This window comes from Molothrus aeneus, chromosome 5, assembly GCF_037042795.1.
Source record: "Molothrus aeneus isolate 106 chromosome 5, BPBGC_Maene_1.0, whole genome shotgun sequence".
In the NCBI taxonomy this organism is placed as follows: Eukaryota; Metazoa; Chordata; class Aves; order Passeriformes; family Icteridae; genus Molothrus; species Molothrus aeneus.
Window position 1 is genome coordinate 69,355,609 of NC_089650.1, and position 16,738 is coordinate 69,372,346.

Sequence of the window (16,738 nt, forward strand, 5' to 3'; positions counted from 1 at the left end):
GTCTTTGCTGCAGTTATGACCTCAGGCTAGAGAGATTCCAGCCTTTCCAGAGCTTCCCAAGGGGAATCTCTCCCTGCTGGAGCGGCAGGGGTGCCCTCAGAGCTGAGGAATGCACCAGGGGGCTGGGCTGGGCTGGGCTGGGCTGGGCTCAGGGGATCTCCGGGGGATTTTTGGGTTTCAGCTCAGTTTCCGTGTGAGGGAAAAGCACCCGTGAAACCACTGGGGTATTTTGGCCACGGGGTTGCTTCACCTTCTGGTCTGGGAACTTTCAGTTCTCAGATGTGAGGCTGCTTTTGAGAAGCAGCCTTTTCCCAGAGAGAATGAGCAGATTTTGGTGCCAAGTTTTATTGAATCCAATTCAATTATTTGATGCTGTTCTAGGAGAGAAGAGCACTGACAAAACAGGAGGTTGTGAAAATTCCAGCTGCAGGCTTGGAAACATCCTCTCTTCCCTGAAATAACATTCCCAGAGGGTTTCTCCTGCAACAAAATGAATTCATACATTGTTTTGTTCCCTGAAGGTGAGAAGGAAGAGGGAAGATTTGTATTTTCACCCTCACTTTCTAGGAATGAATAAATGTCCATCACATGGGGTTTGTTTCCCTTTCCCCTGCTATTATTAATTCCAATCAGGTGGGGAAAGCCTTTCCTTTTTAAAGTTTATCTTTAAAGTCAATAATTATCAAATTCCACTTGGCTCTGCTATCAACAGCTGTGAATCCTGATAGCTTGGGAATCTTCAATATAAGCCTGAATATAAATCACTGGAAAAACTTGTACAAAAACCCAAATATTCCCCTTGAGATTAAAGCTGGGATGTTCTGCTTGACCTCTGCAAGCACTTGAAGGAGACAATGTGTTAAAGAGGAAGAAAAATAACAGGAAAAACTTGCTCGTGACATTTGCTGAGGGATTTGCTTTGGAACAATTCCTCTTCCTGCAGGTGGCTGAGATGCCACCATCTCAGGTTTTGGGTGGAAAGCCCGGAGTTGGGGCGTGGCAGGAACAGCTTTGGCTCCTGGAGGGGGCAGCAGGGCTGGGAAACGTCCACAGCTGTCCCTGGGGGTGGTTGTTTTCCCTCCTCATCCTGGGAGGACAAATATCCTGGCTGTGGGATCAAGATCCACGGCAAAGCTTTTCCTCAAGGCTCCTGGGGCTGGGGAGGTGCTAAAAAGAGGCTGGGGCTCCAAAATTGGGGTTTTAGGTGGTTCTGTCCCCATCATGCTTTTGGGGGTGCAGTGGAATGTGAGGAAAGACAGAGTAAGCTCAGTGGGGAGAGTAATTAAAATAGTAAAATAATAGCTTTTAATTAGAAGTGCTTCAGCAGAGGATTAAGGGGATGCTGCTGCTCCTGGAGGTCACCAGGGGTGGCACCACAGCCTCACCCCAGCCACGTTCAGGGTGGGACAACTTCAACCATGAGACAAGAAGGAAATGGGAATTCCAGGAGGGTCCTGAGCAGATCCAGAGAAGCAAACATGAGATAAAAAGTTACCCTCAGGGTTTATTAAAGGGTGTAATGTAATATTATGTTATATAATGCAATATGTAATACCTATTCTGTGTAATATATAACATATTTAATATGTAACTATGTACATTAAAATAATCTAGAATATACTATACAGTCTATTAAATATTATATTATACAATAATATATATTATATTATATTATATTATATTATATTATATTATATTATATTATATTATATTATATTATATTATATTATATTATATTATATTATATATTGTGATGTGTAATACATCTAATGTTATACATATATAACATATAACATATTTAATATATGATACTTTATAATTAAATATAATCTATAATACATGAAAAAATAATAAATATTACATCCTTTAATATATTAAGTACATTAAATAGATTTGTAGATTTATATTTATATATTTATATATTTATATATTTATATATTTATATATTTATATATTTGATATATATATATTAAATGTATTTAATAAAGAATGTAATATATATTTTATATATTATAATAATACATAAGTGTTATATGTAATATGTAATATAATATATAATACATCTAATATGAACAATAATATATTATATATAATTTAGTATATTATGTAAAATATATGCAATATATATTATATAATATATAACATATAAAATAAAATAAAAATATAGTATTTTAAAATAATAGATAATATATTACATAATGCATATTATATATTATATATTATATATTATATATTATATATTATATATTATATATTATATATTATATATATTGCACATAACATATTATATAACATAAAATAAAATATATTATATATATACTCTTAGTTTCTTATATATATATATTCTTATATATATATATATATTCTTAGAAATGCCCTGAATTTCCCTGTCCCTGGGGTTTGGAGTGCAGCACACAATTCCCATTTGGAAAAACAAGGGAAAAGTAGGGCAGCTTTTAGATGAAGTTCCTAAATCCCCCAGGTCAGCCCATAAAATCCTGTCTGAGATCTGTCAGCACTGCCAGTCTTCTTTCCCAGTGGGATGGGAAACACTTCTCCAGACTGGAGACCCCAAAAGACCCCAAAATGCTGAAGACAGGAAATGGGGAAGGGAAAGCAGAAATGGGAATGGGGAAGGGAAAGCAGAAATTTGAAATAATCCCTGTTGATTTAAAATGAACTCCTAATTCATTCACTGAATGAATTCATTCACCACTCCAGTCTCTTTATCTGGAAGCCGTGGAGTTCCTCTGCATTTATTTACTAGGGGGTTATTCAGGAGAAAATAATTCTGTCAGGAGTAGGATGTAGTTCCACTTGAGCAGGATGTGGCAGCAAAGGCCACTCCACTCTTGGTGTCCTGCCCAGAGTTGCAGTCTGGGCTGTTCAACCCGGCTCAGCAGCACGGGAAAGAACCAGAACTGAGAACTCATCAATTACCCCAGGTGTTTTCACAACTCCCTGCATCGTGGATTACAAGCAAGAGAAGTCAGGAAAATAAGAGGGAATTCAGAAGTTTTTCATTGTCAGGTTCCTAAAATACCATGAAAAATCCAGCTTTGGAAAGAAAATTAAAAAATGGGCTCATGGCTTCGTGCTCCAGCCTCTGCAAGTCACTGCTGCTGGATTCAACAGGATACAGGCTGGGACTACATTTTAAATAATGTATAACATATGATATAATATATAATAAATATGTAGTATGTAATATATAATATATAATAAAGATATAGTATATAATATATAATATATAGTATACAATATATTATCTATTATCTATTATCTATTATCTATTATATATTATACATAATATATATAATATATAATATATATTATAATATATAATTAATGTATAATATATGGTATAGGATATAAATTGTATTATATATTATATATTATATATTATATATTATATATTATATATTATATATTATATATTATATATCATATATCATATATTATATATCATATATTATATATATCTCACATTCTATTTTAGGAAATGAACCCATCCTGCACCCCCCTTGTTTCAGAAACCCCTTTGCTGCTGGTGTTTAGAGGAGTAAAACAAAATCCTTCCCTTACAAGCTCTGCTCCAAGCCATGAGCACTGGAATTTTCACCCACCCAGGGCAGTTCATTGTCCCATTCCAGCTTCAGCCCCTGCAGTCCCACCCTGCTTGTTTTTCTCTCTCCAGCCCACGGGGTTTGTGCTCCTGGGCTGAGATTTGGGTCATTTGTCCTTGGTGCCCAGCTGGAGCAGGAATTGTTTTGTCTCCCTGCTCTGTGCACAGAGCTCACCATCCCATAATATGGAGCTCAGAACTGCACACCAAAGCAGCTCAGAATGGGACAAATAGAAAAGCTAAACCTGAGGCATTACTTCCCCTCTTTATTTATTCTAAATATCTGCTAATAATAGGTAGATATTATACACCTAATAATAGATATTTAATAACAGATAAGTATCAAACAATAGTAAACAACTATCAATAGAAACATCCACTGATAAACATCTAACAACAAATAAATATCTAAAAGGAAATAAATATCTAACACCAGATAAATATCTAATAACAGTAAATATCCAAATTCCTCACATTTTAGGGAAAATTTATTCAGTCCCATTCCCAGCACTGCCCATGTCCCCAGGTGCCACATCCACAGGGTGTTTAACCCCTCTGGGAATGGGCACAAACTTTCCCAGCAAAGAATTTTCCCAACATCCAACCTAAACCTGCCCTGGAACAACTTTGAGCAGTTTTTTTGCTTAAGGGGCTCAAATACTTGGTGTGTTGTGAGAGTTATGTGTGAGTTACACATGAGTTACACAGGAATTACATGGGAATTACATGGGGGTTCCTTGCCAGTCACACATGAGTTACATGGGAATTAATTGGGAGTTACATGTGAGTTAAACATGAGTTGCACACGAGTTAAATGGGAGATTAATAGGAATCCTTTTTTTTATTTTGGCAATGGGCTCAAATAGTTGTTTTGTCTGGAGAGTTACTTGTGAGTTCCTTGCAAGATAATTGGGAATTACTTGGGATTTACATGTGAGTTACTTGCAAGTTACTCATGAGTTACATAGGAGTGACATGGGAGATTCAAGGGAATCCTTTTTTTTTGCCAAAAGCTCAAATGATGGTTTTGTCTGGAGAGTTACTACTGAGTTCCTTGCAAGTTACACATGAGTTACATGGCAATTAATTGGGAATTACTTGGGATTTATGTGTGAACTCCTTGTGAGTTACTCATGAGTTATGTGGGACATTAATGAGAATCCTTTTTTTTTGGCAATGGGCTGAAATGGTTGTTTTGTCTGGATAGTAACATGAGAGTTACTTGTGAGTTCCCTGTGAGTTACATGGAAGTTAATTGGGAGATAATGGCAATCCTTTTTTTTGCCAGTGGGCTCAATGTTTTTTTGCCTTGAGAGGTAACTGTTAACTTGTTAACATATGAGTTACATGGGAATTTTTTTTTTTTTTTTGCCAAGGGCCTCAGTGCGTGATTTGTCATGGGAGTTAAAAGTGAGTTACGTAAGAGTTACACAGGAGTTACTTGTGACTTACCCCGGCTGTTGCCAAAGGCCCCAGAGGGTTGGATTGTCACGTGTATTCCACGTGAATTCGATGTCACTTCCATGTAAATTCCACGTAAATTCATTGTGAACTCCACAGGAGTTCCCGTTCCTTGGCCAGGAACGCAGATCGTTGATTTATTTATTTACTTTTCTCTCTGTCCGCCAGCGGAACCTCACTCCCCTCACAAAATAACGACGCGGTTCCTTTAAGACGCGCCCTCAGCGCGCGGTGGGGGCGTGGCTTGGCGAGACGGAAAGAGCTGGGATTGATTGACAGCGCAGCAACCCAATCAGATGTCAGAGAGGGGGACGGGGGCGGGGCTTCCGGCGGGGCTGCTGAGGCGGCGGCGCTCGGAGGAAGCGGGAGCGGGGTCGCCATGATCAAGAAGTTCGATAAAAAGGACGAGGAGTCCGGTACGAGGGGGTTGGGGGCGAGGGGAGCGGTGCTGGGGCCGGGAGGGGGCTGAGGAGACAGAGGGGGTTGAGGTGAGAGGGCTGCTGAAGTGAGCGCGGGGTGGAGGTGAGGGAGCTGAGGGAGATGCTGAGCGGTGCTGGGGTGAGGGAGGTGCTGAGGTGAGGGAGATACTGAGCTGAGAGAGATACTGAGCTGAGGGGAGATGCTGAGGGAGGTGCTGAGCTGAGGGGAGATGCTGAGGGAGGTGCTGAGCTGAGGAAGATGCTGAGCTGAGGGAGATGCTGAGCTGAGGGAGATGGTGAGGGAGATACTGAGAGGTGGTGAGGGAGGTGCTGAGCTGAGGGAGATACTGAGGTGAGGAGATGCTGAGGGAGGTGCTGAGGTGAGGGAGATGCTGAGCTGAGGAAGATGCTGAGCTGAGCGGAGATGCTGAGGGAGGTGCTGAGGTGAGGGAGATACTGAGAGGTGCTGAGGGGGGTGTGGAGGTGAGGAAGGTGCTGAGGTGAAATAAAATTCCCGGAGCAGCCGTGGCTGCCCCTGGATCCCTGCCAGCGTCCCCGGCCAGGCTGAGCGAGCTGCGGTAGTGGACGGTGTCCCTGCTGCTGCCAGGAGGTGGAAGTGAATGCTCCCTAAATCTCCTTCCAGCCCTTCCCGTGGTTCTGTGGTCTCTCACCTCTCACAGCTCATGGGGAATTTCAGTTTTTCAGCTCTAAGGACTGACTGACAAAATATTGCTCCCCTCTGGTGACAAATCTAAAGGAACTGGGGCCTCGAGCCCTGGAATGGCCGAGGCCAGGCTGGACAGAGCTGGGAGCAGCCTGGGGTTGGTTTTTGGGTTATTTTCCTATTTTTGTAAAGGTTGGGATCGAAGGGTTAGAGATGGTATTTTGTGTTTAGGCTTAGATGTTCGTTATTTTTTATTTATGTTACAAGTATTTAATTAAAAGTTATAAAATGATGAATTGTTTTTAATATAAGGTTTATAAAGGTTAAACTATTTAATTAAGAAATTATATTTAAATTCTTTTTACTTTTAATTTAACAACTACTTATTTGGAGTTTGTAATGGGGACTTTTTTAATTACGAAGCATTATTAAAACTTAGGAAGAAGAAGGAAGAAGAAGGTAAAAAAGAAGGAGTAGTTACTGTTCTAAAATTTTAAATTTTGTTTTATATATAATTATATAATTATATAATATCGCTATATAATATCGCTATATAATATCGCTATATAATATCGCTATATAATATCGCTATATAATATCGCTATATAATATCGCTATATAATATCGCTATATAATATCGCTATATAATATCGCTATATAATATCGCTATATAATATCGCTATATAATATCGCTATATAATATCGCTATATAATATCGCTATATAATATCGCTATATAATATCGCTATATAATATCGCTATATAATATCGCTATATAATATCGCTATATAATATCGCTATATAATATCGCTATATAATATCGCTATATAATATCGCTATATAATATCGCTATATAATATCGCTATATAATATCGCTATATAATATCGCTATATAATATCGCTATATAATATCGCTATATAATATCGCTATATAATATCGCTATATAATATCGCTATATAATATCGCTATATAATATCGCTATATAATATCGCTATATAATATCGCTATATAATATCGCTATATAATATCGCTATATAATATCGCTATATAATATCGCTATATAATATCGCTATATAATATCGCTATATAATATCGCTATATAATATCGCTATATAATATCGCTATATAATATCGCTATATAATATCGCTATATAATATCGCTATATAATATCGCTATATAATATCGCTATATAATATCGCTATATAATATCGCTATATAATATCGCTATATAATATCGCTATATAATATCGCTATATAATATCGCTATATAATATCGCTATATAATATCGCTATATAATATCGCTATATAATATCGCTATATAATATCGCTATATAATATCGCTATATAATATCGCTATATAATATCGCTATATAATATCGCTATATAATATCGCTATATAATATCGCTATATAATATCGCTATATAATATCGCTATATAATATCGCTATATAATATCGCTATATAATATCGCTATATAATATCGCTATATAATATCGCTATATAATATCGCTATATAATATCGCTATTTATTATATTATATTTATTATATGTATATTTTTATAACTTATATAGTTATATATAATTTTTACTTAGTGATGCTACATACTTCTAATTAAGCTATCCACTTGTACTCTTAGTGTTATTAATGAATTTTGGGAATTTTTGCCCTGGTTTTAGGTGAAATGTAGAGCTCTCCTGGGGGGCAGAGTTTGTGAGCACAGGAAATTCCAAATTCCCAGTATTTATGACTCCAGCACGCTGGGACAGGGGGAGGTGTCCCTGGGCAGAGCCCTCCAAAGGTCTGGAAGTTAAATCCAGTTTCCTCCAACAACTGGTGCTGCTCTCAATTTGCTGTGCTGCTGCTCTCTGAGCTCCAGATGAGCCCACTGGGCTCGACTTGTTCCATGTTCAGTTTCCTGCTGCTCGGCTGCGAGAACGGGGAGGGAAGGAGCTGGAAATGAGGAGCTCCTGCCTGGGAGGGGAGGAGCGGGAGCAGAAGGGAGCCTGGGGGTTGTGGGGCTGAGAAATGCCTGCAGTGCTGCCTCATGGCCTGGGCAGCAGCCCTGCTGTTGGGGCCTTCAGGGCTCTTGGTGCCTGCAGGACTAAAACCAGCTGGATTGGGAAATGACAGATTTAGAATGATTGGATTTTATTAAATATTATATAGTATAGTAAAATATAATATAGTATAATAAAACCAGCTGGATTGGGAAATGACAGATTTAGAATGATTGGATTTTATTAAATATTATATAGTATAATATGGTATAGTAATATATAATATAGTATAATAAAAACAGGTGGATTGGGAAATTACAGATTTAGAATTATTGGATTTTATTAAATATTATATAGTATAATATGCTATAGTAATATATAATATAGTATAATAAAACCAGCTGGATTGGGAAATGACAGATTTAGAAATATTGTATTTTATTAAATATTATATAGTATAATATGGTATAGTAATATATAATATAGTATAACATAGTATAATATAGTATAGTAACATATAATATATTATAATATAGTATAATAAAAACAGGTGGATTGGGAAATGACAGATTTAGAATTATAGTATTTTATTAAATATTATATAGTATAATATGGTATAGTAATATATAATATAGTATAATGTAGTATAATAAAAACAGGTGGATTGGGAAATGACAGATTTAGAATTATAGTATTTTATTAAATATTATATAGTGTAATATGGTATAGTAATATATAATATAGTATAATGTAGTATAATAAAAACAGGTGGATTGGGAAATTACAGATTTAGAATTATTGTATTTTATTAAATGTTATATAGTATAATGTAGTATAATAAAAACAGGTGGATTGGGAAATGACAGATTTAGAAATATAGTATTTTATTAAATATAACATAGTATAGTAAAATATAGTATAATAAAAACAGGTGGATTGGGAAATGACAGATTTAGAATTACAGTATTTTATTAAATATAACATAGTATAATATAGTATAGTAATATATAATATAGTATAATAAAAACAGGTGGATTGGGAAATGACAGATTTAGAATTATAGTATTTTATTAAATATTATATAGTATAATATGGTATAGTAATATATAATACAGTATAATATAGTATAATAAAAACAGGTGGATTGGGAAATGATAGATTTAGAGTTATAGTATTTTATTAAAGATAACATAGTATAATATAATATAGTAAAATATAATACAGTATAATATAGTGTAATAAAAACAGGTGGATTGGGAAATGATAGATTTAGAATTATAGTATTTTATTAAATATTATATAGTATAATATAGTATAGTAAAATATAATATAGTATAATAAAACCAGGTGGATTAGGAAATTTTATATTCCTAATGATAATATTTTAATAATATAAACAGGTGGATTAGGAAATTATATATTTATAATTATAATAATCTATTAAAAATAATATAGTATAATATAGTATAATATAAACAGGTGGATTGGGAAATTATATATTTATAATTATAATACTTTATTAAAATATAATATAATAAAACCAGGTGGATTAGGAAATTATGTATTTATAATTTTAATATTTTATTAATATTATATAATCTAATAAAAACAGGTAGATTAGGAAATTATGTATTCATAATTATAATATTTTATTAATATAGTATATTATAATAAAACATGTATTATAATAAAAATATAATGTGTTCATGTTATAATTATAAATCTATAATTAGGAAATTATGTATTCATAATTATAATATTTTATTAAAATATTAGAATATAATGTAGTGTATTATAATAAAACCAGGTGGATTAGGAAATTATGCATTCATAATTATAATATTTTATTAAACTGTTAGAATATAATATATAATATAAACAGGTGGGTTAGGAAATGATATATTTATAATTATAATATTTTATTAATATACTATAATATATTATAACAAAACATATATTATAATTATAATATATTCATATTATAATTATGAATATATAATTAGGAAAATATATATTCATAGTTATAATATTTTATTAAAATTTAATATATAATAAAAACAGGTGGATTAGGCAGTTATATATTTATAATTATAATATTTTATTAATATAATATAATACATTATAATAAAACCATATGTTACAATAAGAATATAATATTTTCATGTTATAATTATGATTATATAATTAGGAAATTATATATTCATAATTATAATATTCTATTAAAATAATATAATATATTATAATAGAACATATATTATAATAAGAATATAATATATTAATATTATAATTATGGATATATAATTTGGACATTATATATTCATAATTATGATATTTTATTAAAATGTTAGAGTATGATATAGTGTATAATATAGTATAATATAATATTAACAGGTGGATTAGGAAATTATATATTAATAGTGGTAATAATAATGCAATTAGGAAAGTGGGAAAAGGAACTAGTTTTATGTAAAGGCCATTTAGGTATTAAAGGTATTAATAATATTAGTTATCTGAAAGGTATTAAATAAAGGAATTGAAGGTGTTTGAAATAGCAAACAATTTTCTTCCTCTCAAGTTTGGGGTTTTTTCCCTTCATTCTTTCTGTAGCCCTGAGTTTCTCACTTAGGGAAGCGGGTCCAAGGCTGCTGCTGGCAGCATCAGTTATTGCCAGAGGGATGTGGGTGCTTTGGTGATGTGGGTGCTTTGGTGCCGTGCTGGCAGCATCAGTTATTGCCAGAGGGATGTGGGTGCCTTTGGTGCCATGCTGGCCAGCATCAGTTATTGCCAGGGGGATGTGGGTGCTTTGGTGATGTGCTGGCCAGCATCAGTTATTGCCAGGGGGATGTGGGTGCTTTGTTGCTGTGCTGGCCATCATCAGTTATTGCCAGAGGGATGTGGGTGCTTTGGTGCCATGCTGGCCAGCATCAGTTATTGCCAGGGGGATGTGGGTGCTTTGGTGCCATGCTGGCCAGCATCAGTTATTGCCAGGGGGATGTGGGTGCTTTGGTGCAATGCTGGCCAGCATCAGTTATTGCCAGAGGGATGTGGGTGCTTTGTTGCTGTGCTGGCAGCACCAGTTATTGCCAGAGGGATGTGGGTGCTTTGGTGATGTGGGTGCTTTGGTGCCATGCTGGCAGCATCAGTTATTGCCAGAGGGATGTGGGTGCTTTGGTGCAATGCAGGCCAGCATCAGTTATTGCCAGGGGGATGTGGGTGCTTTGGTGCAATGCTGGCAGCATCCCAGAGGGATGTGGGTGCTTTGGTGCCATTCTGGCCAGCATCAGTTATTGCCAGAGGGATGTGGGTGCTTTGGTGCCATGCTGGCAGCATCAGTTATTGCCAGAGGGATGTGGGTGCTTTGGTGCCATGCTGGCAGCATCAGTTATTGCCAGAGGGATGTGGGTGCTTTGGTGCAATGCTGGCAGCATCCCAGAGGGATGTGGGTGCTTTGGTGCCATTCTGGCCAGCATCAGTTATTGCCAGAGGGATGTGGGTGCTTTGGTGCCGTGCTGGCCAGCATCCCAGAGGGATGTGGGTGCTTTGGTGCCATGCTGGCCAGCATCCCAGAGGGATGTGGGTGCTTTGGTGCCGTGCTGGGGCTGCTCCTGCCCCTTCAGCCCGCTGGGGTGGGAGGAGTGCATCCCCACTCTGAGCTCTCTCTCTCTCTCTCCCCAGGCAGCGGCTCCAATCCCTTCCAGCACCTGGAGAAGAGTGCAGTGCTTCAGGAGGTAGGGACACCCTCGGCACAGGCTCTGAGCTCCTCCTCTGCCCCTCAGGGAGCCCTGCAGGATGGATGGATGTGGGCAAATGGGCAGGGCTGAATTCACAGAACGCTTTGGAATCCACAGCAAGGGCCAGGAAATCAGCTACAGTTAACGGGGGTTAGGGGAATTAGGGGACACGTGGCTCCTGCCTGCCATATGGGCACGTGGCCTCTCAGGGGGCTCTGCCTGAGGAACAAAGTGTTTGATTTTGGGGCATCTTTGCCACTTCCAGATGGCAAATTGAGTGTTTGTGCTTTGTTCAGATTGCTGCAAACTAAAGGTGCAAGAACCCCTTCTCATATTTACACTGACTCATCTTTAATCCAAATAAAAATTGCAAACTGCTGGGCTGGAACCAGAATCATTGAATTTTGAACACATTCATTGAATTTTGAACACATTCTCTGAATTTTGAACCCATTCTCTGAGACTCATATTTAATCCAAATAAAAATTACAAACTGCTGGGCTGGAAACAAATTCATTGAATTTTGAACATTTTCTCTGAGATTCATCTTTAATACAAATTAAAACTGTGAGCTGCTGGGCTGGAAACAGATTCATTGAATTTTGAACACATTCTCTGAGATTCATATTTAATACAGATAAAAATTACAAACTGCTGGGCTGGAAACAGATTCATTGAATTTTGGACATATTCTCTGAGACTCATAGTTAATACAAATTAAAACTACGAGCTGCTTGGCTGGAAACAAATTCATTGAATTTTGAACACATTCTCTGAATTTTGAACACATTCATTGAATTTTGAACACATTCTCTGAATTCTGAACACATTCTCTGAGACTCACATTTAATCCAAATAAAGATTACAAGCTGCTGGGCTGCAAACAGATTGACTGAGTTTTGCTGTTGACAGAGGCAGAATTCTCTTTGGGATCCATCAAAGCAGAATTTCTGTTTCCTTGCAGGCACGGCTCTTCAATGAGACCCCCATAAACCCACGGCGATGCCTCCACATCCTGACCAAGATCCTGTACCTGCTGAACCAGGTAACTGCTAGGATCTCTCTCCATCCACAATGAATCTCAGTGATGTTTTAGTGGGAAATATTTCATATTTTTAGTGGGAAAGGTGCTTTCCACAGGGCAAACTCCTTGGGAAACTTCCATCCCCGTGGAGGGCGTTTAGAGAGGAGAGATTGTGGATTCCTGGCAGGGAAAGGAAAGCGTGGTTTGTCCTTTCCAGGAGAAAGTGTGCAAGGAGAGAGTCCTGCTGGGAGGGAGCCCTTTGGAGAAGAGCTGGACAATTCCTGATTCCTGGGACAATTCCTGATTCCTGGGACAATTCCTGATTCCTGGGACAATTCCCGTTTTCCTGGGACAATTCCCGTTTTCCTGGGACAATTCCCGTTTTCCTGGGACAATTCCCGTTTTCCTGGGACAATCCCTGTTTCCCTGTGACAATCCCTGTTTCCCTGGGACAATCCCTGTTTCCCTGGGACAATCCCTGTTCTCCCCTGACAATCCCTGTTCTCCCCTGACAATCCCTGTTCTCCTGTGACAATCCCTGTTTCCCTGGGACAATCCCTGTTCTCCCGTGACAATCCCTGTTCTCCCGTGACAATCCCTGTTCTCCCGTGACAATCCCTGTTCTCCCCTGACAATCCCTGTTCTCCCCTGACAATCCCTGTTCTCCCGTGACAATCCCTGTTTCCCTGTGACAATCCCTGTTTCCCTGTGACAATCCCTGTTTCCCTGTGACAATCCCTGTTTTCCCCTGTGACAATCCCTGTTTTCCCCTGTGACAATCCCTGTTTTCCCCTGTGACAATCCCTGTTTTCCCCTGTGACAATCCCTGTTCTCCTGTGACAATCCCTGTTTCCCTGGGACAATCCCTGTTCTCCTGTGACAATCCCTGTTCTCCTGTGACAATCCCTGTTTCCCTCTGACAATCCCTGTTCTCCTGTGACAATCCCTGTTTCCCTGTGACAATCCCTGTTTCCCTCTGACAATCCCTGTTTCCCTCTGACAATCCCTGTTTCCCTCTGACAATCCCTGTTCTCCCCTGACAATCCCTGTTTCCCTGGGACAATCCCTGTTTCCCTGGGACAATCCCTGTTTCCCTCTGACAATCCCTGTTCTCCCCTGACAATCCCTGTTTCCCTGGGACAATCCCTGTTTCCCTCTGACAATCCCTGTTCTCCTGTGACAATCCCTGTTCTCCTGTGACAATCCCTGTTCTCCTGTGACAATCCCTGTTCTCCTGTGACAATCCCTGTTTCCCTGGGACAATCCCTGTTTCCTTGTGACAATCCCTGTTCTCCTGTGACAATCCCTGTTCTCCTGTGACAATCCCTGTTTCCCTCTGACAATCCCTGTTCTCCTGTGACAATCCCTGTTTCCCTCTGACAATCCCTGTTCTCCTGTGACAATCCCTGTTTCCTTGTGACAATCCCTGTTCTCCTGTGACAATCCCTGTTCTCCTGTGACAATCCCTGTTCTCCCGTGACAATCCCTGTTCTCCCGTGACAATCCCTGTTCTCCCGTGACAATCCCTGTTCTCCCGTGACAATCCCTGTTCTCCCGTGACAATCCCTGTTCTCCCGTGACAATCCCTGTTCTCCTGTGACAATCCCTGTTTTCCCCTGACAATCCCTGTTTCCTCTGTGCCGGTTGCAGGGTGAACCCTTTGGAACCACGGAGGCCACGGAGGCGTTCTTTGCCATGACCAGACTCTTCCAGTCCCATGATGTAAGCACCTGCTGGATTCTGCTCTCCCTGCTCGTGTCCGGGCTTGCGGGCGCTGCCCAACCCGTGGGATTTGGGATGAGGGAGGAAGCCCTGCGCAGGAGGAGCTGCTGCCTTGGAAATCAGGGCCTGGATAATCACACCTGCCTGTTCTGAGGGCTCTGAGCTCCTGAGTTGCTGCTGTAGGCGTGGGGCGGTGCCACAGCCTCAGTTCACCAAGCACTGCACTCGGTGCTTGCTGCCTCCCCTGCAAATCCCCGTGGGCTCACTGAGAATGGAATTCCCTGAGTGCCTGCAGGGCAAAGGCTGCTGTTCCTCACAGCCTGGATCTCACTGGGGCCAGGCATGAGAGCACCCCAGAGACCAGGGAATGGTTTGGGGATTGAGGCTGGGAATTCAGCTTTGGGCTCAGCAGAGTTCCAGTCCTTCTGTGATCTCCCCTGCAGTGTGGTTCACGGGATGGGCTCATGAATCCTCATTAAAAAGGCTTTGCTCCTTGGAGAGCTGGCCAAGGGAGGTGTAGCTGTTCAAAGATGTCATAACATGTTTGGGAGTGCAGTGGGTTTGAAGTGTTTCTCATACACACATGTAAAAAGTAAAGGATATCAAGTTAATTGATATTTTAAAAATATGTAAAAATATTAAAATATTTTTAATATTTTTAAAATATTAAAAATATCAATTTTTAAAAGTTGATATTAATAGTTTTCAGATACTTAATGTCAACACTGCACATGTGTCTCCTTTTTTTTTTTTTACAATAACAAAGCTATTTTCAAAGCTTTTAACTGATAATTGTGGGGCTTCTGAGTACAGACGTGCTGCATCACTTCTTTGACAATTGTAATGAGTTTCTGTGTTAGTTCTTATCATTTTACAAAACACTGATGTCTTCCTCTTCTGATTGGTTTGATATCAGGGAGTTTGGCTCTTATCCAGGGATAAAATGTAGTTCTACACTTTTAACTTTGAATTGAAAACAATGTCTTTTGTTTAAAAGCTTCTTTTTCTTTCAAAGTCAAATATTTGATTTTTATGTTCATTTATCTTTTAAAACTTCTAATTACCATGGAGTTCAATCTTTTTCTTCGCATTTCCACAGCAAACCCTCAGAAGAATGTGTTACCTGACAATCAAGGAGATGGCCAATATCTCTGAGGATGTCATCATTGTCACCAGCAGGTGGGACACCTCCAGAACCCAGGAAAAGGGATTTTGTTTTTTCCCTCTCTGGAGAAGGGGCTGCAGCTCCCTGGCCGTGCTTGAGCTGCTGCAGTGTTGAGGTTTTGTGGGGATACAGCAGCTCTGTGACACACAGTCTGTGCCACCCTCTCAAATGTTATTTTGTTCCCACTCTGTGGGAGAATTCAGTTTATCAATCGTTGTTACTTTGTTTTCTTCTGGGGTTGGGGTGTTGGGGTTTGTTTTGTTCTGATTTTGTCAGAGCTTAGGCTGGGATTTGCAGTCAGAACAATTAAAGAAAAGCAGAGCAAAGCCCAGTTCATTCTGAACTGAACTCTTGAATTTTTAAGAGTTTTAAACTCTTTAATTTATGTAAACTCTAATTTAAATTTATTTAAACTTTAATTTAAACTCTTTAATTTTTTGACTGCAAAAATAGACACTGCAGCTGTGGCAAGAGCAAAAAATGGATCTGTTGTTGCTGAACAGCTTTAGAAATCCATAAAATAAGCCAAACTGAACTTTGCTCACTGTTTCTAAATCAAAATTCCACGTGGAGCAAGCAGCAGCAGCAAGAAGCGGAAGGAGCTCAACAAAGCAGCCATGGCACAGGATTGAGTGGGATGTGCATCCATGGCTCAGAAATGTCAGCTGCAGCTGGTCCCGCACGGGCTGCTCCTCAGCAGAGCCGGGCAGCTGCCGGGGTGGGTGTCCCGCAGCCCCGGGGGTGCTAACAGGGTTTGGTGCTTTCAGTCTCACCAAAGACATGACAGGGAAGGAGGATGTCTATCGAGGCCCGGCCATCCGAGCGCTGTGCAGGATCACTGATGTGAGTACCGGCAGCTGCTGGGGCTCTGAAATCCCTCAGCCGGCCCCTCGGTCCCAGCGCCGCCCCCTTGATCCCCAAGCTGAC

The 16,738-nt window shown here is 38.9% G+C and overlaps 1 protein-coding gene across 1 annotated transcript in view; it reads left to right on the forward strand.

Annotated features, from left to right (window-relative positions):
• The first annotated feature begins 5,425 nt into the window (after window positions 1–5,425).
• Window positions 5,426–16,738, forward strand: part of COPG2 (COPI coat complex subunit gamma 2) — a 34,900-nt gene continuing 23,587 nt past the window's right edge. The window contains exons 1-6 of the mRNA XM_066551076.1: window positions 5,426–5,502; window positions 11,845–11,897; window positions 12,865–12,945; window positions 14,575–14,646; window positions 15,746–15,825; window positions 16,579–16,654. Of these exons, the coding sequence (XP_066407173.1) occupies window positions 5,466–5,502; window positions 11,845–11,897; window positions 12,865–12,945; window positions 14,575–14,646; window positions 15,746–15,825; window positions 16,579–16,654 (399 nt within the window). The 5' untranslated portion in view covers window positions 5,426–5,465. The remainder of the gene's footprint in view (window positions 5,503–11,844; window positions 11,898–12,864; window positions 12,946–14,574; window positions 14,647–15,745; window positions 15,826–16,578; window positions 16,655–16,738) is intronic.